Source organism: Oratosquilla oratoria, chromosome 31 (genome assembly GCF_046742065.1).
Source record: "Oratosquilla oratoria isolate Oo_2021 chromosome 31, ASM4674206v1, whole genome shotgun sequence".
In the NCBI taxonomy this organism is placed as follows: domain Eukaryota; kingdom Metazoa; phylum Arthropoda; class Malacostraca; order Stomatopoda; family Squillidae; genus Oratosquilla; species Oratosquilla oratoria.
This window is the reverse complement of record NC_134807.1, coordinates 45,045,850-45,066,294: the sequence shown is the minus strand read 5'-3', so window position 1 is coordinate 45,066,294 and position 20,445 is coordinate 45,045,850. Positions and strand designations below refer to the sequence as shown.

Here is a 20,445-nt window from a genome sequence, read left to right as displayed (position 1 = left end):
ATATCTGATAGCCTAATTGCAAACTTGAGACACAGGCAACACAGCACAGAGCAAAGGCAGACTTCCTGTTGCTGAATTGAAGTACAGTTTGAACTTCTCTCTCACTTGAAATACTGAGTTAGTACATCTAGAGGCATTTCAAATTAAGAGTTCAATCTACTTCAGTTCAGCAACATCAAGTCTACCTTTGTTCTGTGCTGTTGCCTGCATCTGTGTTTGCACTTAGGTTTAGTGGCGAGTCTGCAAGACAAAGGAGGTAGCACTTATTCTCCATACTGGGCCCAAAATATCTAAACCTCTGTAATTCTTCCTTCACCTTTTCACAAGAACATAGTGACAGCTCTCCCCAACTTCTTATTAGCTGATGATACAGAAACAGACCTGTACTAATAAAACACATATAATAGTCTAGCATTTCTTCTCATGATCTACAAGAGGTCCTAAGTAGCATTGCTGTTTACTGTAAATATATGGATTTGTGCTCCATGAAACTCAGTGCAACAGTTATCATTTTATTACAACTTTTTATAATAATTACAGTACACATATTTGTTTCATTTGTCCAAAAATCCTTTGATCTGCCTCTCTGGTACCCTCTCCTCCTGGAGTAATTTTTCACACAGGCATCGGTCAATCTGTTCCCCCAGCTCGACTGCACTCTGGAAAATAAATAAATAAAATAAAAATAAATTAAAAATAAAAATAATGAACTTGTACACTTTCTTCCACTCACCATACATCTATATACCAAAAGGATTTTTCCCCTTTTATATGGCAGGTACCCAGTCAAGGCATTCACCCATCCAACACCCATTTGTTTCATTTATAATGGCAGACAACTTAACAATTATCTGTGGCAACTTTTATGAAAATCAATTGACTTTTGACTTTGGCTTACCTCCCTGATAAGGGGAACCCTTGGTATAGATAGACGACTCCTAACTTACTTTAAGGCAGGTAACTAATGTCTGTGGACTAAATGTTCCTCCACCTAATAACTGTGTGGCTGCAATGCCACTCCTTGGTGTAACACCCACAACCAGTCTGACTGGACCACAGCATTCTTCTTCGGGAGTTGGGTCAACCACAGTCAAATTTTCACTTATCTGAAACAAAAATCAATCAATCAACCCATTGCCCCAAGTCTCTTTTCCAGGAGACCCATGTGTGAATAACTTTAGCTTGGTATTCATAAACAAAACACACAAAAAAAAAAATCATACATAACTACTTCCTACTTCCCCAAATCCCCTCTCATCCTTGCATCACAGTATCATCTAAACACAGCCATTCTCCACTCACCCTTGCTCAATAGAAATTCCCCATCTTGCTCAAAGCTCCTTTCACCCAAGTTAATAAAACACCAGGGCATGACAGCTGGCATCCAAGAATCTTAAAGGAAATGACAAATTAGATTGTTGTTCCACTAGAAATTATTTTCAAGAAATCCATCATATCCGGAGATGTCCCAAGAGAATGGAAACTAGTTAACGTTACTCCCATATTCAAAAAAGGTGACAAAAAGAAACCAAATAACTACACGCCTATAAGCTTGACTTAAATCGTAGGAAAAATTATGGAAACTATCATCAGAGATGATATGGGGCAGAAACATGGAACATAAGAGAGGAAGAGGGAAGGAGTTTGAATGTGTTTGAGGTGAGGTGTCTGAGAAGTATGATGGGGGTTACTAGGCTAGATAGAGTGAGAAATGAGGAGGTGAGGAGGAGAACAGGGGTGGAAAGGGAGTTGGGAGATAGGGTTGATGAAAGAATATTAAGATGGTTTGGACACATGGAAAGAATGAGTGAAGAAAGACTAGTAAAAGAGGTATGGAAGGCAGATGTGGAGGGAGTGAACATGAGGGGACGTCCTAGGATGAGATGGATGGATGGGGTGAAGGGGGCTTTGGGGAAGAGGGGAATGTCTGTTGAGGAAGGACGGGAGAGGACAGAAGACGGGTGAATGGAGAATGGTTGTATATGGATGATGATGTGATGCATGAGGTGGAAGGGATGGGGGGTGAGGTAGTATGTGTGAGCAAAATTTGATGCAGCCCAAAGAGATTTCTCCTAGTCTTCTCCTTTTATACATGGGGGGACGGAGAGGAGGGGTTGCCAATTTAATGAAGTGGCCTTATTGTGGATGTGCTGTGCCTTGCGACACTGCCTCTAACCCAGGGCAGTGGACAAGGTGCAGGGATGACCCGTCATCCAGGTGCTGAGATAAGAGGGAGGGTGGAGGGGAGTGGAGTGTATTTAGGGATGGAATGGGTGGGAATGATTTTATGCCTTTTTCTTTCTGGCTACCTCCCTTGTCAGGTGGGGTATATGTATCATCAGAGATGTTATCGAACATCATTTAGAAAGTAACTGTTTGACAAATGATAATCAGCATGGATTCAGACAGAAACGTTCTTGCGCGACTTACTCAAATTCTAAAACAGTCATCTTGAATTATGACAGAAGACACAATATCTAATATATCTAGACTTTACAAAAGCTTTTGATACCATCCACCACAAAAGACTACTAAATTAGCTTCACTCAAAATAAGTGGTAGCCTATTAAGGGGGTACGCGACACCTGGGGGGGTGAATTTGGTCAAGATATGGCATTTTTCAAAACTGTGTTCAAAATGTTCGTATACCACTTAGAAATAAATCCCGACATAATTTTCCAGCCGCGCACAATTTAAAGGTCCTGGGTGAGGATTAAAGGGACAGATTTAAAGGCGCAACCCACACTAGAAGGAGGCGTGCCACTTAGGACCTTCAGGCGCAGCGAATAACGTTGAAATTTGATTGAATTTACACTCGCCCAGTGTATCAACGGCCAATACGATTGTGGAGGGGAAGGGAGGAAGGTGGAGGGAGAATATTTCGTCAACTTTGTGCGAAACTAAGCGTTAGTTACCGGCTAGCTCTGAAAAGGGAAGTACGCATGTCTCATGAGCTCTCATTGCAATCTATTACTTTAGCTAGTACATATTACTCTTTAGTACAGTCATCATGGGTAGCAAAAAGAACAAAAGAACATCACAATGACAAAAAACAGCAGTTAAAGATGGCAAGCAGTCAAAGACGACTAAAGATCTCACCACCTCTCACTCCACCACCGCCCTCACCTGCACCTCTGTGACGGTGACAGAGGTAAAGGACAACATTAGACTAAACAATTCAAAGAGGAAGATTAAATCCAAAGAAGAAAGCAAGAGGAAAAAGATCAAGGCTATACAGGAAGAAGAAAGAAGAAGGGACATCATATGATGCTGGAGGGGGTGCCCTACCAACATAGATTGGCGAGGGGAATCTGATGAGGAAAGAGAAGGCGCCCACTACTGGAAAATAAACCTCTTTCCAATTATTTAGATACCCTGAAGACCCCCAGCAGAGAGGTTTCATATGAAGAAACTGCCAAAGGTGCAAAAAAGCAAATTATATGATGTTGTCGTCTGTGCGTCGTCACTACTGTGACATACTTATACTTTAGTTTTTCAGTATTTAAAGTACTTATAATTAAAATATGTTGATAATTTTTACTGTACTTACTTATTATATAATAAGAATTAAGCCATGAAAAAATCAGTCAAATTGGTGAAACTATAAGCAAGTTACAGATATATTCATATTTCAAGTTACCATATCTCCATTCGATATTTTTCTACTTTTTTTTAATCATAAAAAATCTAATATACATTAGATTTAGATGAAACTTACAGGGAATATTACTTTTAGTAACTGCTAGGGCCGATCGTTCGAATATTTTGAATAGAATGAAAGAGTTCGGAGTAATAATGGAAACAATGGCAAAAAAATTGTATTTTTCACGATTTTTGCCAGCCATTAACCCCTTCCATACGGTGCCGCACACGTAGGCGTCATGGGGAGCGAGTGTATTCGCGAGGCTGCCATATCGGCGTCTTGATTATATATATTGTAGTCGCCCCTCCATAATGACATTCTTTCTAATTCTTTTGTAATCGCATTTTCTATGGTTATCAGAATTCACGGGTGAAGAGAGAACGATCAATATAAGCGGTGACGATATTTTATGATGCGAGTATTATTACGACACGTCGTACGGCTGGCATTGGCTGCTGCCACCGAGATCTAAGTCCATGACGCCTACGTGTGCGGCACCGTATGGAAGGGGTTAAAATTGAAATGCCTGTATGCAAAAGTATAAAGGAAATTGTTCAATTACTCAATGACCGGCCCTAGGTGTGCCTACTGACTAATCATAGCCAAAATATAAAACAAATTGGTCCACGTATTATGGTGCTGTGCACGTTTAAATGTCGCTACTGGTATATGTACATATGTACATGTGTACATGTGTACATACATCATTCTGCTTCACCTAAAATGTAGGCAATATGGATACCTATTTACCTGAGAAGTTTCAGCTCTTTACTCTAAATATTTTAGAAAATGACCTCCAGGTGTCGCGTACCCCCTTAAGTTGGACTAGTAATTGGTTGAATGATCAAAAACAGAGAGTTGTTTAAATGGAAAAACTTCTAGATGGAAAAATGTTATGAGTGGAGTTCCTCAGGTTTCCGTTCTTGGGCCACTCCTATTCATACATATGTATACCATACATATATCAAAGGCTTTTTCCCCATTATTAGAGAGATAGCCAAAAAACAAAGGCATAAAAACCAGGGCTGTGGAGTCGGAGTCGGAAGCAATTACAGTGTCACTGGAGTCGGAGTCAGTAAAAATATACCGACTCCGACTCCAGTTAAATTTACACTTTATAAGGCCTTCGTTTAGTCTGTAGAGTTATGCAGTGCACACTCCTTATATTAAAAAAACATAATTTTATCAAATATAATAAATCTCATCATCTTATCTTCGTGGTCATTCCACTAAACCCCCAAAACGTCCTTGTGCAACGCTGGCTTTCAAATTTATACACAGACCAATAAACATCCAAAGTATTACTTGAATAAATTAAACACCTCAATATTACACCTTCTGTTGACACACAGTCATGGGAGCTGTAATATTCCTGTTAAGTTCTATATGCATCGTTTCTACCACTCCATCAGTTTGCTGGTTTCTCCCACTGCTGTGTTGCCAAACAGTAGGATAATTATGATTTCAACTGTAGACTAATGCAATAATACTATCTCTTCTCTCCTTTCCCCTTCTTTTTCCCCTCTACACTTTTTAACAATGAATTATTGGAATAAGAATATTTAAAGTTGAAAATAAAAAATCACGTTTCAAACATGTTCAGCTGTATCTTGTTTTGTACTCGTATCTATAAGATTGGTTCCAGAACCAGAGTAATGTCCACCGCAATGATCACATAGCAGTACCAATATGTAGTTAAACCACGAGGTACTTGTGTCAGTAATTTCAGTACATTAAGAGAAAAGAAGGATAATGATACCAATAAGGGAAAAGGATAATGATACCAAAAAGGGAAAAGGGGACAAGTGTGAATGTAGTAGTTTCAGAGGGATTAGCTTGTTAAGTGTAGTTGGGAAGGCTTATGGGAGGATCTTGATTGAGAGGATTAGGAGAGGAACAGAAGGAGTAATTGGTGAGGAACAGTGTGGATTTAGGACAGGTAGAGGTTGTGTAGATCAGATCTTTGCGGTAAGACAGATATGTGAGAAAGCTATAGGAAAGGGGAAGGATGTTTTTTGGGCTTTTATGGATCTGGAAATGGCTTATGATAGGGTAGACAGGAAGGCACTGTGGGAGGTTATGCAGATATACGGGATAGGAGGAAAGCTTCTGGGAGCTGTCAAGAGTTTTTATGGGAGTAGTAGAGCTTGTGTCAGGATTGGAAATGGAGAGTGAGTGGTTCGAGGTAAAGGTGGGACTTTGTCAAGGATGCATTATGTCGCCCTGGCTGTTCAATTTATACATGGATGGGGTGGTGCGAGAGGTAAACACAAAGGTAGTGGGCAAGGGATTGGAGATGGTTAAAGAAAATGAAGAAAAGTGGGAGGTGAGCCAGCTGTTGTTTGCGGACGACACTGCGCTTGTGGCAGGATCGGAGGAGGGATTGAGGAAGTTGGTGGCAGAGTTTGGGAGAGTATGTGATAGAAGAAAGCTAAAGATAAATGTGGGTAAAAGTAAGGTGATGAGATGTACAAGGGGTGAAAGTGGCAGTAGACTGGAAGTGAGCATTAACCCCTTCCATACGGTGCCGCATACGTAGGCGGCATGAGGAGCAAGTGGATACGCGAGGCTGCCATATCGGCGTCTTGATTATATTTATTGTAGTTGCCCCTGCGTAATGACATACTCTCTAAACTGTCTTCATCACATTTTCTATGGTTATCAAAATTCACGGGTGAAAGAGAGAACGATCGATATAAGTGGTGACTATATTTTATGATGCGAGTATTATTACGACACATCATACGTCTGGCAGCTAATGCTGCCCGCGAGATTTTGTACCGTACTGAAGAGGTTAAGGGAGAGCGACTGGAGGAAGTGGATAGTTTTAGATACTTGGGTGCAAATGTGGCAGGGAAAGGTGGAGTGAAAGTGGAGGTAGAATGTAGACTGAGAGAAGCAAGTAAATGCCTTGGTGGATTAAAGAGTGTAATGAGGAATAGACATTTGGGAATGGATGCTAAGAGGAGACTGTATGAAGGAGTGATTGTGTCAACAGCACTGTATGGGGCAGAAACATGGAACATAAGAGAGGAAGAGAAAGAGTTTGAATGTGTTTGAGATGAGGTGTCTGAGAAATATGATGGGGGTTACTAGGCTAGATAGAGTGAGAAATGAGGAGGTGAGGAGGAGAACAGGGGGTGGAAAAGGAGCTGGGAGATAGGGTTGATGAAAGAATATTAGGATGGTTTGGATACATGGAAAGAATGAGTGAAGAAAGATTAGTAAAAGAGGTATGGAAGGCAGATGTGGAGGGAGTGAACATGAGGGGACATCCTAGGATGAGGTGGAATGTCTGTTGAGGAAGGACGGGAGAGGACAGAAGACGGGTGAATGGAGAATGGTTGTATATGGATGATGTTGTGATTGCATGAGGTGAGGTAGTATGTGTGAGCAAATTTTGACGCAGCCCGAAGGGATTTCTCCCCGTCCTCTCCTTTTATGCAATGGGGGGACGGAGAGGGGGGGTTGCCGATTTAATGAAGCGGCCTTGCTGTGGATGTGCTGTGTCATGTGACACTGCTTCTGACCCAGGGCAGTGGACAAGGTGCAGGGATGACCCGTCATTCAGGAGGTGCTCAGATAAGAGGGAGGGTGGAGGGGTGTGGAGTGTATTCAGGGATGGAATGATTTTGTGCCTTTTTCTTTTTGGCTACCTCCCTGGTAAGGGGGAAAAAGCCTTGGTATATGTATGTATGTGATGTATAATACATATACCTATCAGTATCATACATGTTCAGCAGTAACACTCGACCTTGTACCGCACTCGTATCAATAAGGTTAATGTTATCTATATTTACTGTCTCCTTTCGAGAAATTTACCTAAACTTCTTTTATAAAGTATTTTCATTTTTTTTTCATTTTGTATTTGCAAAACTACTTAAAAAAAATCTTCCATTATATATTCTTTATTATTAGGTTTGTATATCCTTTATAAAGGTTATATTTCAACCTTTGTTATAAAGTACAGTATTTTTGTTTTAGAAATGTACTTATCACTTATTTGCAAAGATGTAAAGCCAAATTTCTTACATTATAGAATCTTTTTTTTTTTTTACTGAATTTTCTTCATATGAGAAGTACAGGGAAAAGAAAAGAGAAGTAAAGAAAAAGGTAAAGGAGGCAAAGAGGAGAGCAGATGTAAAATGGGGTAAGAGTATGACAGAAAATTTTGAAAGTAATAAAAAGATGTTTTGGAAAGAAATTAAGAGAGGAAGAGGAGGCGAATCAAGTAGAGAAGAAAAGGTAAAAGGTGCAGATGGAGAGATGATAAAGGAGGAGAAGGCAGTAAGGGGAAGATGGGCAGAATATTTTAGGGAGTTGCTTAATGTGAAGGAGGATAGGGAGGGAAAGATAGCTGCAGTGGGAAATGCTAAGAAAATGAGAGTGATGAGTGAGGAAAATGGAGGAGAAATAAGGAAGGATGAAGTGAAGGCAGCAGTTAAGATGATGAAAGCAGGTAAGGCACCTGGTCTGGATGGATGCCATGCAGAATGTCTTAAAAAAGGAGGTATAGTGATGGTGGACTGGTTGGTGAGGTTATTTAATGTTTGCTGGAGAGAAGGTAGAGTGCCAGAGGACTGGAGGAGTGCATGTATAGTTCCACTTTACAAGGGAAAGGGGGACAAGTGTGAATGTAGTAGTTTCAGAGGGATTAGCTTGTTAAGTGTAGTTGGGAAGGCTTATGGGAGGATCTTGATTGAGAGGATTAGGAGAGGAACAGAGGGAATTGGTGAGGAACAGTGTGGGTTTAGGACAGGTAGAGGTTGTGTAGATCAGATTTTTGTGGTAAGACAGATATGTGAGAAAGCTATAGGTAAGGGGAAGGATGTTTTCTGGGCCTTTATGGATCTGGAAAAGGCTTACGACAGGGTAGACAGAAAGGCACTGTGGGACGTTATGCGGATATACGGGATAGGAGGAAAGCTTCTGGGAGCTGTCAAGAGTTTTTATGAGAGTAGTAGAGCTTGTGTCAGGATTAGAAATGGAGAGAGTGAGTGGTTTGAGGTAAAGGTGGGACTTCGTCAGGGATGCGTTATGTCGCCCTGGCTGTTCAACTTATACATGGATGGGGTGGTGCGAGAGGTGAATGCTAGGGTAGTGGGTCAGGGATTGGAGATGGTTAAGGAAAATGGAGAAAAGTGGGAGGTGAGCCAGCTGTTGTTTGCGGACAACACTGCGCTTGTGGCAGGATCAGAGGAGGGATTGAGGAAGCTGGTGACAGAGTTTGGGAGAGTGTGTGATAGAAGAAAGCTGAAGATAAATGTGGGTAAAAGTAAGGTGATGAGATGTACAAGGGGTGAAAGTGGCAGTAATCTGGAAATGAGCATTAAGGGAGAGCAACTGGAGGAAGTGGATAGTTTTAGATATTTGGGTGCAAATGTGGCAGGAAAGGGTGGAGTGAAGGTGGAGGTAGAATGTAGATTGAGAGGAGCGAGTAAATGCCTTGGTGGTTTAAAAAGTGTAATGAGGAATAGGAATCTGGGAATGGATGCTAAGAGGAGACTGTATGAAGGAGTGATTGTGCCAACAGCACTGTATAGAGCAGAAACATGGAACATGAGAGAGGAAGAGAGAATGAACTTGAATGTGTTTGAGATGAGGTGTCTGAGAAGTATGATGGGGGTTACTAGGCTAGATAGAGTGAGAAATGAGGAAGTGAGGAGGAGAACAGGGGTGGAAAGGGAGCTGGGAGATAGGGTGGATGGAAGAGTATTAGGATGGTTTGGACACATGGAAAGAATGAGTGAAGAAAGACTAGTAAAGGAGGTATGGAAGGCAGATGTGGAGGGAGTGAACATGAGGGGACGTCCTAGGATGAGATGGATGGATGGGGTGAAGGGGGCTTTGGGGAAGAGGGGAATGTCAGTTGAGGAAGGACAGGAGAGGACAGAAGACAGGGGTGAATGGAGAATGGTTGTATATGGAAAATGTTGTGATGCATGAGGTGGATTGGACGGGGGAATGGGGGTGAGGTAGTGTGTGTGAGCAAAAATTTTGACGCAGCCCGAAGGGATTTCTCCCCGTCCTCTCCTTTATATGGGGGGACGGAGAGGGGGGGGGTCGCCGATTTAATGAAGCGGCCTTGCTGTGGATGTGCTGTGTCCTGCGACACTGCTTCTGACCCAGGGCAGTGGACAGGGTGCAGGGATGACCCGTCATCTAGGAGGTGCTCAGATGGGAGGGAGGGTGGAGGGGTGTGGAGTGTTTTCAGGGATGAAATGGGTGGGAATGTTTTTGTGCCTTGTCCTTTTTGGCTACCCCCCTGGTAAGGGGGAAAAAAGCCTTGGTATATGTATGTATGTATGTATGTATGTATCTTTAAAAAAAAAATTCTCTACTTCACTTATAAAGTATTAATGAAGAGGTCAAACATAGGAAAGCCACACTATAACATATATCTTTATTCTTTGATATAAACCAGTTATAATGATACATGTCTACTCAAGACTGTATGTGTGTTGTATAGACTTAATAAAATATGTAGGCCATAATCAGTTAATTACATGAAGAGGAGTCGGAGTCGGAGGTACCAAAAATAGAGGAGTCGGAGGTTTTGTGTTCCGACTCCACAGCCCTAATAAAAACCACTCCCCATTCCATCCCTATCACACTCCATTCCCTTCCACCCTCTTCCCTTCCTTTTATCTTGGCACCTCCTGGATAACGGGTCATCTCTGCATCTTGTCCACTGCCCTGGGTCAGAAGTAGTGTCGCAAGACACAGCACATTCACAGCAAGGCTACTTCATTAAATTGGCGACCCCCCTCTCCATCCCCTCATGCAGAAAAGGAGAAAACGGGGAGAAATCCCTCTGGGCTGCGTCAAATTTTTCTCACACATACTTCCTCATTCCCCATCCCCCACCCATTCCACCTCATGCATCACATCATCCATATACAACCATTCTCCATTCACCCGTCTTCTGTCCTCTCCCGTCCTTCCTCAACAGACATTCCCCTCTTCCCCAAAGCCCTTTTTACCCCATCCATCCATCTCATCCTAGGTTGACCCTTCATGTTCACTCCTTCCACACCTCTTTTACTGGTCTTTCTTCACTCATCCAGGAGGTGCCAAGATAGGAGTGAGGGTGGAGGGGAGTGGAATATATGGGAAATGAAATGGGTGGGAGTGATTTCTATGCCTTTTTCTTTTTGGCTACCCCCCGGGTAAGGGGGACAAAGCCTTTGGTATATGTATGTATGTATGTCTTCACTCACTCTTTCCATGTGTCCAAACCATCCTAATACTCTTTCATCCACCCTATCTCCCAACTCCCTTTCCACCCCTGTTCTCCTCACTTCTCACTCTTATCCAGCCTAGTAACCCCTATCATACTTCTCAGACACCTCATCTCAAATACATTCAAACTTCTCTCTTCCTCTCTTATGTTCCATGTTTCTGCCCCATACAGTGCTGTCAGTACAATCACTCTTTCATACAATCTCCTCTTAGCATCCATTCCCAAATGTCTATTTCTCATTACACTTTTTAATCCACCAAGGCATTTACTTGCTTCTCTCAATCTACATTCTACCTCCACCACTCCTTTCTTGCCACATTCGCATCCAAGTATCTAAAACTATCCATTTCCTCCAGTCTCCCTTAATACTCACTTCCATTCTGCTGCCACTTTCATCCCTTGTACATCTCAACTTCATTCTTTCACACACTTTCCCTAACTCTGTCACTAACATTCTCAATCCCTCCTCTGATACTGCTACAAGCGCAGTGTCGTCCATTTTCTTTAACCATCTCCAATCCCTGACCCATCACCCTTGGTTTTACCTCTTGCACTACCCCATCCATGTATAAATTGAACAGCCAGGGTGACATAACACATCCCTAATGAAGTCCCACCTTTACCTCGAACCACTCTCTCCATTTCTAATCCTGACACATACTACTCTCATAAAAACTCTTGACAGCTCCTAAAATCTTTCCTCCTATCCCATATATCTGCACTACCACCCACAGTGCCTTCCTGTCTACCCTGTCATAAGCCTTTTCCAGATCCATAAAACCCCCCCCCCCAAAAAAAAAAAAAAAAAAAAAAAAAAAAAATCCTTACCTTTTCCTATAGTTTTCTCACACAAAAATCTGATCTATGCAACCATCTACCTATCCTAAACCCACACTGCTCCTCACCAATTACTTACTCTGTTCCTCTCCTAATCCTCTCAGTCATGACCCTCCCATAAGCCTTCCCAACTACACTTAACAAGCTAATCCCTCTGAAACTACTACATTCACACTTGACCCCTTTTCCCTTGTAGAGTGGAACTATACAGGCAGTCCTCTGGCACTCTACCCTCTCTTAAACAAACATTAAATAACCTCACCAGCCAGTCCTCTTTTTTTCAGACATTCTGCATGACATCCATCCAGACCAGGTGCCTTACCTGCTCTCATCATCTTAACAACTGCCTTCAATTCATTCTTCCTTATTTCTCTTCCATTTTCCTCACTCATCATGGTCATTTTCTTAACACTTCCCACTGCAACTACCTTTCCCTCCCTATCCTCCTTCACATTTAGCAACTCCCTAAAATACTCTGCCCATCTTCCTCTTACTGCCTTCTCTTCCATTATCATCTCTCCATCTGCACCTTTTACCTTTTCTTCTCTACTTGATTTGCCTCTTCCTCTCTTAATTTCTTTCCAAAACATCTTTTTATTACTTTCAACATTTTCTGTCATACTCTTACCCCATTTCACATCCACTCTCCTCTTTGCCTCCTATATCTTATGCTTTACTTCTCTTCTCTTTTCTTTGCACCTCTCATATGATTCCCACATCCCATTTTGTAACCAATCTGTGAAAGCTCACTTTTCTACAACCTTCTTTGCTTCTTCATCCCACCACTCACTACCTTTCCTTCTATTTCCTCCCATCCTCCTTGTTCCACACACCATCTTTGTACACCTTGTGACTCCCTCCTTGAACCATCCCCATTCCTCTGTCACTCCTAGTTCTACTCTGTCCTTCACTCCCTCCCACTCCTCTCTCAGCTTCTTGTACTCCTCATTTTCTTTCTCATTTAAGTAGTTCACTCTAAGCACCTCCCTACCTTTTGTCCTTTTCCTCTTTCTCCATCTATCCCCCACTCTCAACTTACCTTCCACCAAAAAATTATGGGATATTCCCCAACTCTCTCCCCTTAGAACATGTACATCCTTAACTCTCCCTATTATACTCCTATCTACCACTACATAGTCCAATAACACTTTATCTACCACCCTACCATCCACCACCCTCTCCCATGTGTACTTATGCTTGACTTTCTTCCTAAATACTGTATTTTCTATCACCAACTCTTTCTAGACGTACCTCCATCATCAACTCTCCACAATGAATTTTTCCTGGAACTCCACATTTCCCAACCACTCCATCTATTGGTTCATTTCCTACCCTAGCATTAAGGTCTCTCAATACTACTACACTGACTTTTCTCCCTAATCCCTCTATGCACTCATTTAAATCTATTCAAAAAGCCTCCCTTTCTTCACACTTCTCACTACCAGGCCCATATATACTTTTAAAAACCCTCATCTCCTTTCCCAGTTTCACCTTCATCCACATTAACCTTGAAGAAACCTCCTTCCACTCCACTACACATTTACCTATCTCTTCACTTACTAGTATAGCCACCCCTTCTCTCCCTCGCCCACTCTTCACTCCTGAGAACCTCCCTACTACACTCCCAAACTTAAACTCGCCCCTCCCTCTCAACTTAGTTTCACTCAAAGCCAACACATCCATCTTTCTTCTCACAAACATACTGCCTATCTCTTCCCTTTTACTCTCATCTGTACTACATCCATACACACTGAAAGACGCAAACCTTAGGGTGCTGGTTGGAAAAGTCCTAGACCCTCTTATGCCTTTACTTTTTTTAGGGTCCCCTGTGGGGCTACAGGGAGAAGGATGCTTAGTTCTAATCCTCGTCCCGTTTTTCTTGTCTCTTATGATTCAAGTAGGATTACTTGGTGGCAGCATTCTATCCCCACCACAGGGTAGGCAAAAAAGGGAAATGAATATTCAAAGAAATGGTACAGGCCAGCAATGAGGGATTGGGGACAGCATAACGGAGGGACAGTCGCAGTATAATAAAAGTGTCATCATTTCTCTGTGAACAGTCCTCCTCTATCAGACAAAATGATGTGTGGCTCTGGTTTGTAGGAGCGCCCCGTATAGACCCTAAAGTATCAACTGCATGCTACTTTGCCACAATACCATGCAGCCAGTACCCAATAAATTATATAGACCACAGACTGAAATCTATTGTCACCAAATTTGCTGATGATACAAAACTGAGATGAGTGAGGAGAAATAACGAAGGATGAGGTGAAGGCAGTTGTTAAGATGATGAAAGCAGGTAAGGCACCTGGTCTGGATGGATGCCATGCAGAATGTCTGAAAAAGGGAGGTACAGTGATGGTGGACTGGCTGGTGAGGTTATTTAATGTTTGCTGGAGAGAGGGTAGAGTGCCGGAGGACTGGAGGAGTGCCTGTATTCCTCTTTACAAGGGAAAAGGGGACAAGTGTGAATCTAGTAGTTTCAGAGGAATTAGCTTGTTAAGTGTAGTTGGGAAGGCTTATGAGAGGATCTTGATTGAGAGGAACAGGAGTAATTGGTGAGGAACAGTGTGGATTTAGGATGGGTAGAGGTTGTGTAGATCAGATTTTTGTGGTAAGACAGATATGTGAGAAAGCTATAGGAAAGGGGAAGGATGTTTTTTGGGCTTTTATGGATCTGGAAAAGGCTTATGATAGGGTAGACAGAAAGGCACTGTGGGAGGTTATGTAGATATATGGGATAGGAGGAAAGCTTCTGGGAGCTGTCAAGAGTTTTTATGAGAGTAGTAGAGCTTGTGTCAGGATTGGAAATGGAGAGAGTGAGTGGTTCGAGGTAAAGGTGGGACTTCGTCAAGGATGCGTTATGTCGCCCTGGCTGTTCAACTTATACATGGATGGGGTGGTGCGAGAGGTAAATGCAAGGGTAGTGGGCAAGGGACTGGAGATGGTTAACCTCTTCCCTCCGGGGCACATCGCACGTCTGGCAGCATTAGCTGCCCGACGTGCGATGTCTCGAAATGATAATTGCATCATAAAAAATAAAGTCAGTGCTAAATTGTCCGTTCTCTTTCACCCGTGTATTTTGATAACCATAGAAAACTGATGAAGCCAGTTTAGAGAGAATGAAAATTACACAGGTACAACTACAATAAATATAATCAAGATGGCGACTTCGGCATCAGCGAGTACCTACTTGCTCCTCATGCCGCCTACGTAGGCGGCACCGTATGGAAGTGGTTAAAGAAAATGGAGAAAAGTGGGAGGTGAGCCATCTGTTGTTTGCGGACAACACTGCGCTTGTGGCAGGATCAGAGGAGGGATTGAGGAAGTTGGTGGCAGAGTTTGGGAGAGTATGTGATAGAAGAAAGCAAGATAAATGTGGGTAAAAGTAAGGTGATGAAATGTACAAGGGGTGAAAATGGTAGCAGACTGGAAGTGAGCATTAAGGGAGAGCGACTGGAGGAAGTGAATAGTTTTAGATACTTGGGTGCAAATGTGGCAGGAAAAGGTGGAGTGAAGGTGGAGGTAGAATGTAGACTGAGAGAAGCAAGTAAATGCCTTGGTGGATTAAAGAGTGTAATGAGGAATAGACATTTGGGAATGGATGCTAAGAGGAGACTGTATGAAAGAGTGATTGTGCCAACAGCACTGTATGGGGCAGAAACATGGAACATAAGAGAAGAAGAGAGGAGTTTGAATGTGTTTGAGATGAGGTGTCTGAGAAGTATGATAGGGGTTACTAGGCTAGATAAAGTGAGAAATGAGGAGGTGAGGAGGAGAACAGGGGTGGAAAAGGAGCTGGGAGATAGGGTTGATGAAAGAGTATTAGGATGGTTTGGACACATGGAAAGAATGAGTGAAGAAAGACTAGTAAAAGAGGTATGGAAGGCAGATGTGGAGGGAGTGAACATGAGGGGACATCCTAGGATGAGGTGGATGGATGGGGTGAAGGGGGCTTTGGGGAAGAGGGGAATGTCTGTTGAGGAAGGACGGGAGAGGACAGAAGACAGGGGTGAATGGAGAATGGTTGTATATGGATGATGTTGTGATTGCATGAGGTGGAATGGGCGGGGGGATGGGGGGTGAGGTAGTACATGTGAGCAAAAGTTGACGCAGCCCGAAGGGATTTCTCCCCGTCTTCTCCTTTTATGCAATGGGGGGACGGAGAGGGGGGTCGCCAATTTTATGAAGCGGCCTTGCTGTGGATGTGCTGTGTCTTGCGACACTGCGTCTGACCCAGGGCAGTGGACAAGGTGCAGGGATGACCCGTCATCCAGGAGGTGCTCAGATAAGAGGTAGGGTGGAGGGGTGTGGAGTGTATTCAGGGATGGAATGGGTGGAAATGATTTTATGCCTTTCCCTTTTTGGCTACCTCCCTTGTAAGGGGGAAAAAGCCTTGGTATATGTATGTACAAAACTGTGTGGGATGGCAAATTATCACTCAAACCAATTAAATATTCAAGATTTAGATAAACTACAGCAATGGTCAGAAAAATGTCTAATGACATTTAACACAAGTAAATGCAAGGTAATGCACATAGGTAAAAATAACAGTAAGTACAATTACAAGTTCTTTGGAAATTCGTTAACAAAAGTACATATACCAAAGGCTTTTTTCCCCTTTACAAGGGAGGTGGCCAAAAAACAAAGGCATAAAACCACTCCCACCCATTCCTTATAAGGGAGATAGCCAAAAAACAATGGCATAAAAACCACTCCCCATTCCATCCCTATCACACTCCATTCCCCTCCACCCTCTTCCCTCCCTCTCATCTTGGCACCTCCTGGATGACGGGTCATCCCTGCATCTTGTCCACTGCCCTGGGTCAGAAGCAGTGTCGCAAGGCACAGCACATCTACAGCAAGGCCGCTTCATTAAATTGGTGACCCCCCTTTCCGTCCCCTCATGCAGAAAAGGAGAAGACGGGGAGAAATCCCTTTGGGTTCTGTCAAATTTTTCTCACACATACTCCCTCTCCCCCCACCCATTCCACCATCATCCACATACATCCATTCTCCATTCACCCCTGTCTTCTGTCCTCTCCCGTCCTTCCTCAACAGACATTCCCCTCTTCCCCAAAGCCCCTCTCAACATAATTATCTGTAACAATCTCAAACCATCTAAGCAATGTATTTCACCCTCTGAGAAAGTAAATAAGGTTCTAGGACTGATTGCATGTTCTTTTGAATTCACAAGTCCATCTCTCATTAACAAGCTATATAAATTGTTAGTTCGTCCACATTTGGAGTATGCTGTTTCTGTATGATCACCGAATCTCATTAAGGGACCGTCAGGGGCAATTATTCGAAAAAATCTGGTACATGAACGAATTTTAGGAAAACATTTAAAAAGAATCTCTATGATGTTGGCAACACTCCTACAAAGTTATAGAGCAGTATTTCGTTTCTATCTTTTTATACAGAATAAAATAGATAAATTATTGGCAACCTCTGGCAACCCCATTGCATAACAAATATTCTGTATATTGTAATAGCGTTAATTTTTTCTATAGCTATTTTGTTTTTTGCTACGGAATTGTGTTTATGGAGGTATTTAGCAACACCTCCCACAAGCATAGATCAGAAATAGCAGACATCAGGGCATCAGTACCCATCCAAACGTCAAAGTGAGGTCACGTTCTTTTGAAGCTCTCACCGTGCGTCATATTTTTGATTCCTCACTGTAATTTCTTGCGGTAATCATGGCAAGATTGACGAAAAGCCAGCGAGCAAGGAGGAAGAATGCAGTGAAGGCCCTTACGTGCCAGATGAAGAAACGAGAAGAAAAAAACCAACAAACGAAGAGGACAGCATCCAACCCTCTTGCAGCACTTCACGAGCGAACGGCCCCACCCACCTTACTCCACCCACACAAGTTGAACCCGCACCTCACACCTCATCTGCTAAGAAGAGGAAACTGGAGGTATGCTATGCATTGCAACCATCAGAGAAGACCACAGTTGATGACGAGAACTTAATTTTGAAAAAAAAGTTATATCAAAGAATTATTCACACATGTTGCGTGCGCTAAGTGCTATGAGAAACTAAATGTCAGTTTTATAAATAAATACATGGATTATAAGATTGACTTAGAGTGTGCAGAGTGTGGTTCAAAATATAAGAATGCCAACAAGAACATTCTTGAGTACAGTGTCGCCCAAGCGATCCTGGACTACAATGTTGGTTATAAAGAAGGATTTGTTGTTCCTCTTCTTGGAGAACCCTACACCCATATTCATAAGTCTGCCCTCGAAAGAAGAGACAAGAAACGAGAGGAGAAAAAAGTGAAAAGTAAAAGTGGTAAAGTGACCAAAAGCGAGGACTATGGGGCTGGGGCCTTTTAAAAATGTCGCGCAAAATTTAAATGCCTTCTCATGTACATTTAATGTTTTTGTTCTTTTTTTTTGTTATATCTTCGGTTGTTCTTGATGGATTTTTGTCATTTTTGTTTCATTTGAAAGATAAAATTATGCTCTTTATTTCCTATATTAAAAAATAAAAGAATTTTTTTCTTTTTTATTTATGAAACCTGAATTTTGTAGCATCTTTGAAATGTTCAGAAAAGAAAATTCACAAAAAATCAGAGGTGTAAGTTTGGTCAAATGTACAATATAACTTATATTCCCCAGAATCTAAGCTTGCAATATATACCAAGCTTAATTATGTGGAAGGATTTCCATATGATTAATTACAGCTTCATTAAACTTCATTATAACTTCATTATATCTTCACTACACTTTATATATACATGTGAGGAATACAATACCCTGGGGAATTATGGACAAATGTAAATGGTAATTATACCTAAGTTCATCAAAGAGATTCAAAAAGTTTTAGGACATGCTCCCTTACAAAGCAACCTGACGGTCCCTTAAAGACATTGATAGATTGGAAAAAATACGAAAGCGAGCCACAAACCTGATTCCAAACATAAAAAATAAATCATACAAAAATTGACTAAAACATATGAATCATGTTTTTGATACAGGTCTTTACGAATCTAAAGGGAATTGACATCAAGTGACAAAATTTTCACACTGAATGAAAATTCGACAAGAAATAATGGTCTGAAACTGTTAGGAAATAGATTTAATTTGCAAGTGGGTAGAAACAACTTCACCAACCCTGTAGTTAATGAATGGAATAAACTTCCTGCAGAAGCAGTGGAATGTAGTTCAGGTGAAAGCTTTAAGTTTCATTTAGATAAACACCTAAGCAAAATGCTGTAATGCCTGCCATTTATTTTATATTATCTATTGATTTGTTTGTCATTATTTGTCTGTTTGTATCTTGCGACACTGCCTTTGACCCAGGGCAGTGGACAAGATGCAGGGATGACCTGTCATCAGGAGGATGCCAAGATAAGAGGGAGGGTGGAGGGGAGTGGAGTGTATTAGGGATGGAATGGGTGAGAATGGTTTTTATGCCTTTTTCTTTTTGGCTACCTCCATGGTAAGGGGAAAAATCCTTTGGATGTATGTATGTATTATCTATCTGTCAACTTATTTTTTACTATTTACCTGTTTATTATTTAACCTTACCTATTTATTCATTTACCTATTCTGAGAAGTATGATGGGGGTTACTAGGCTGGATAGAGTGAGAAATGAGGAGGTGAGGAGGAGAACAGGGGTGGAAAAGGAGCTGGGAGACAGGGTTGATGAAAGAATATTAGGATGGTTTGGACACATGGAAAGAATGAGTGAAGAAAGACTAGTAAAAGAGGTGTGAAAGGCAGATGTGGAGGGAGTGAACATGAGGGGACATCCTAGGATGAGGTGGATGGATGGGGTGAAGGGGGCTTTGGGGAAGAGGGGAATGTCTGTTGAGGAAGGACGGGAGAGGACAGAAGACAGGGGTGAATGGAGAATGGTTGTATATGGATGATGTTGTGATTGCATGAGGTGGAATGGGCGGGTGGATGGGGGGGTGAGGTAGTATGTGTGAGCAAAATTTGACGCAGCCCGAAGGGATTTCTCCCCGTTTTCTCCTTTTATGTAATGGGGGGACGGAGAGGGGGGGGGTCGCCGATTTAATGAAGCGGCCTTGCTGTGGATGTGCTGTGTCTTGTGACACTGCTTCTGACCCAGGGCAGTGGACAAGGTGCAGGGATGACCTGTCATTCAGGAGGTGCTAAGATAAGAGGGAGGGTGGAGGGGTGTGGAGTGTATTCAGGGATGGAATGGGTGGGAATGATTTTATGCCTTTTTCTTTTTGGCTACCCCCCTTGTAAGGGGGAAAAAGCCTTGGTATATGTATGTATGTATTATCATAATTTTTATTTATGTTTATTTATTTTCTTTCATCCGACCTAGTTATGGACCAAAAGGTCTCCTGTCGGCATGCTCCTCCTTTGTAAGAAATATCTGTACTTTCATGCTTGGTTCACACAATCTAATATGGACAAGATGAAGCAGTTGTATGAGACAGGGACAAAATGTGGTCAAAAAGTTTGCTGTGTTTTGTGCTGCCAATACAGATCTGTCCTACACCTATAGATGTAAAATGTTTGATGCGGCTGTCATATCTGCTCTTCTCTATAGCGCCATGGCTCAACAACTATAAATACTTAATGAACCAGTATAATAAACTAGTCAAATGTTTACTTAAGAGTAAGGGACAACACTAGTATTAATCTGCATCTTGTAGAATCAGGAGTTCATCCTACGTCATATCTTTCGGAAAGAAATAGAAAACAGTTTCTAGAATCAAAGCTTAATGCA

The 20,445-nt window shown here is 42.1% G+C and overlaps 1 protein-coding gene across 2 annotated transcripts in view; it reads right to left on the bottom strand.

The window, feature by feature from the left end:
- Nucleotides 1-499: 499 nt before the first annotated feature.
- The window catches only part of LOC143041534 (exosome complex exonuclease RRP42-like), a 51,671-nt gene continuing 31,725 nt past the window's right edge, over nucleotides 500-20,445 (bottom strand). Inside the window, exons 5-6 of one of the 2 annotated variants that reach the window (XM_076213522.1) lie at nucleotides 948-1,106; nucleotides 500-659 (exon numbers count right to left, since the gene is read on the bottom strand). In XM_076213522.1, the coding sequence (XP_076069637.1) occupies nucleotides 555-659; nucleotides 948-1,106 (264 nt within the window). In that variant the 3' untranslated portion in view covers nucleotides 500-554. The remainder of the gene's footprint in view (nucleotides 660-947; nucleotides 1,107-20,445) is intronic. The other variant, XM_076213523.1, reaches the window with a different exon arrangement.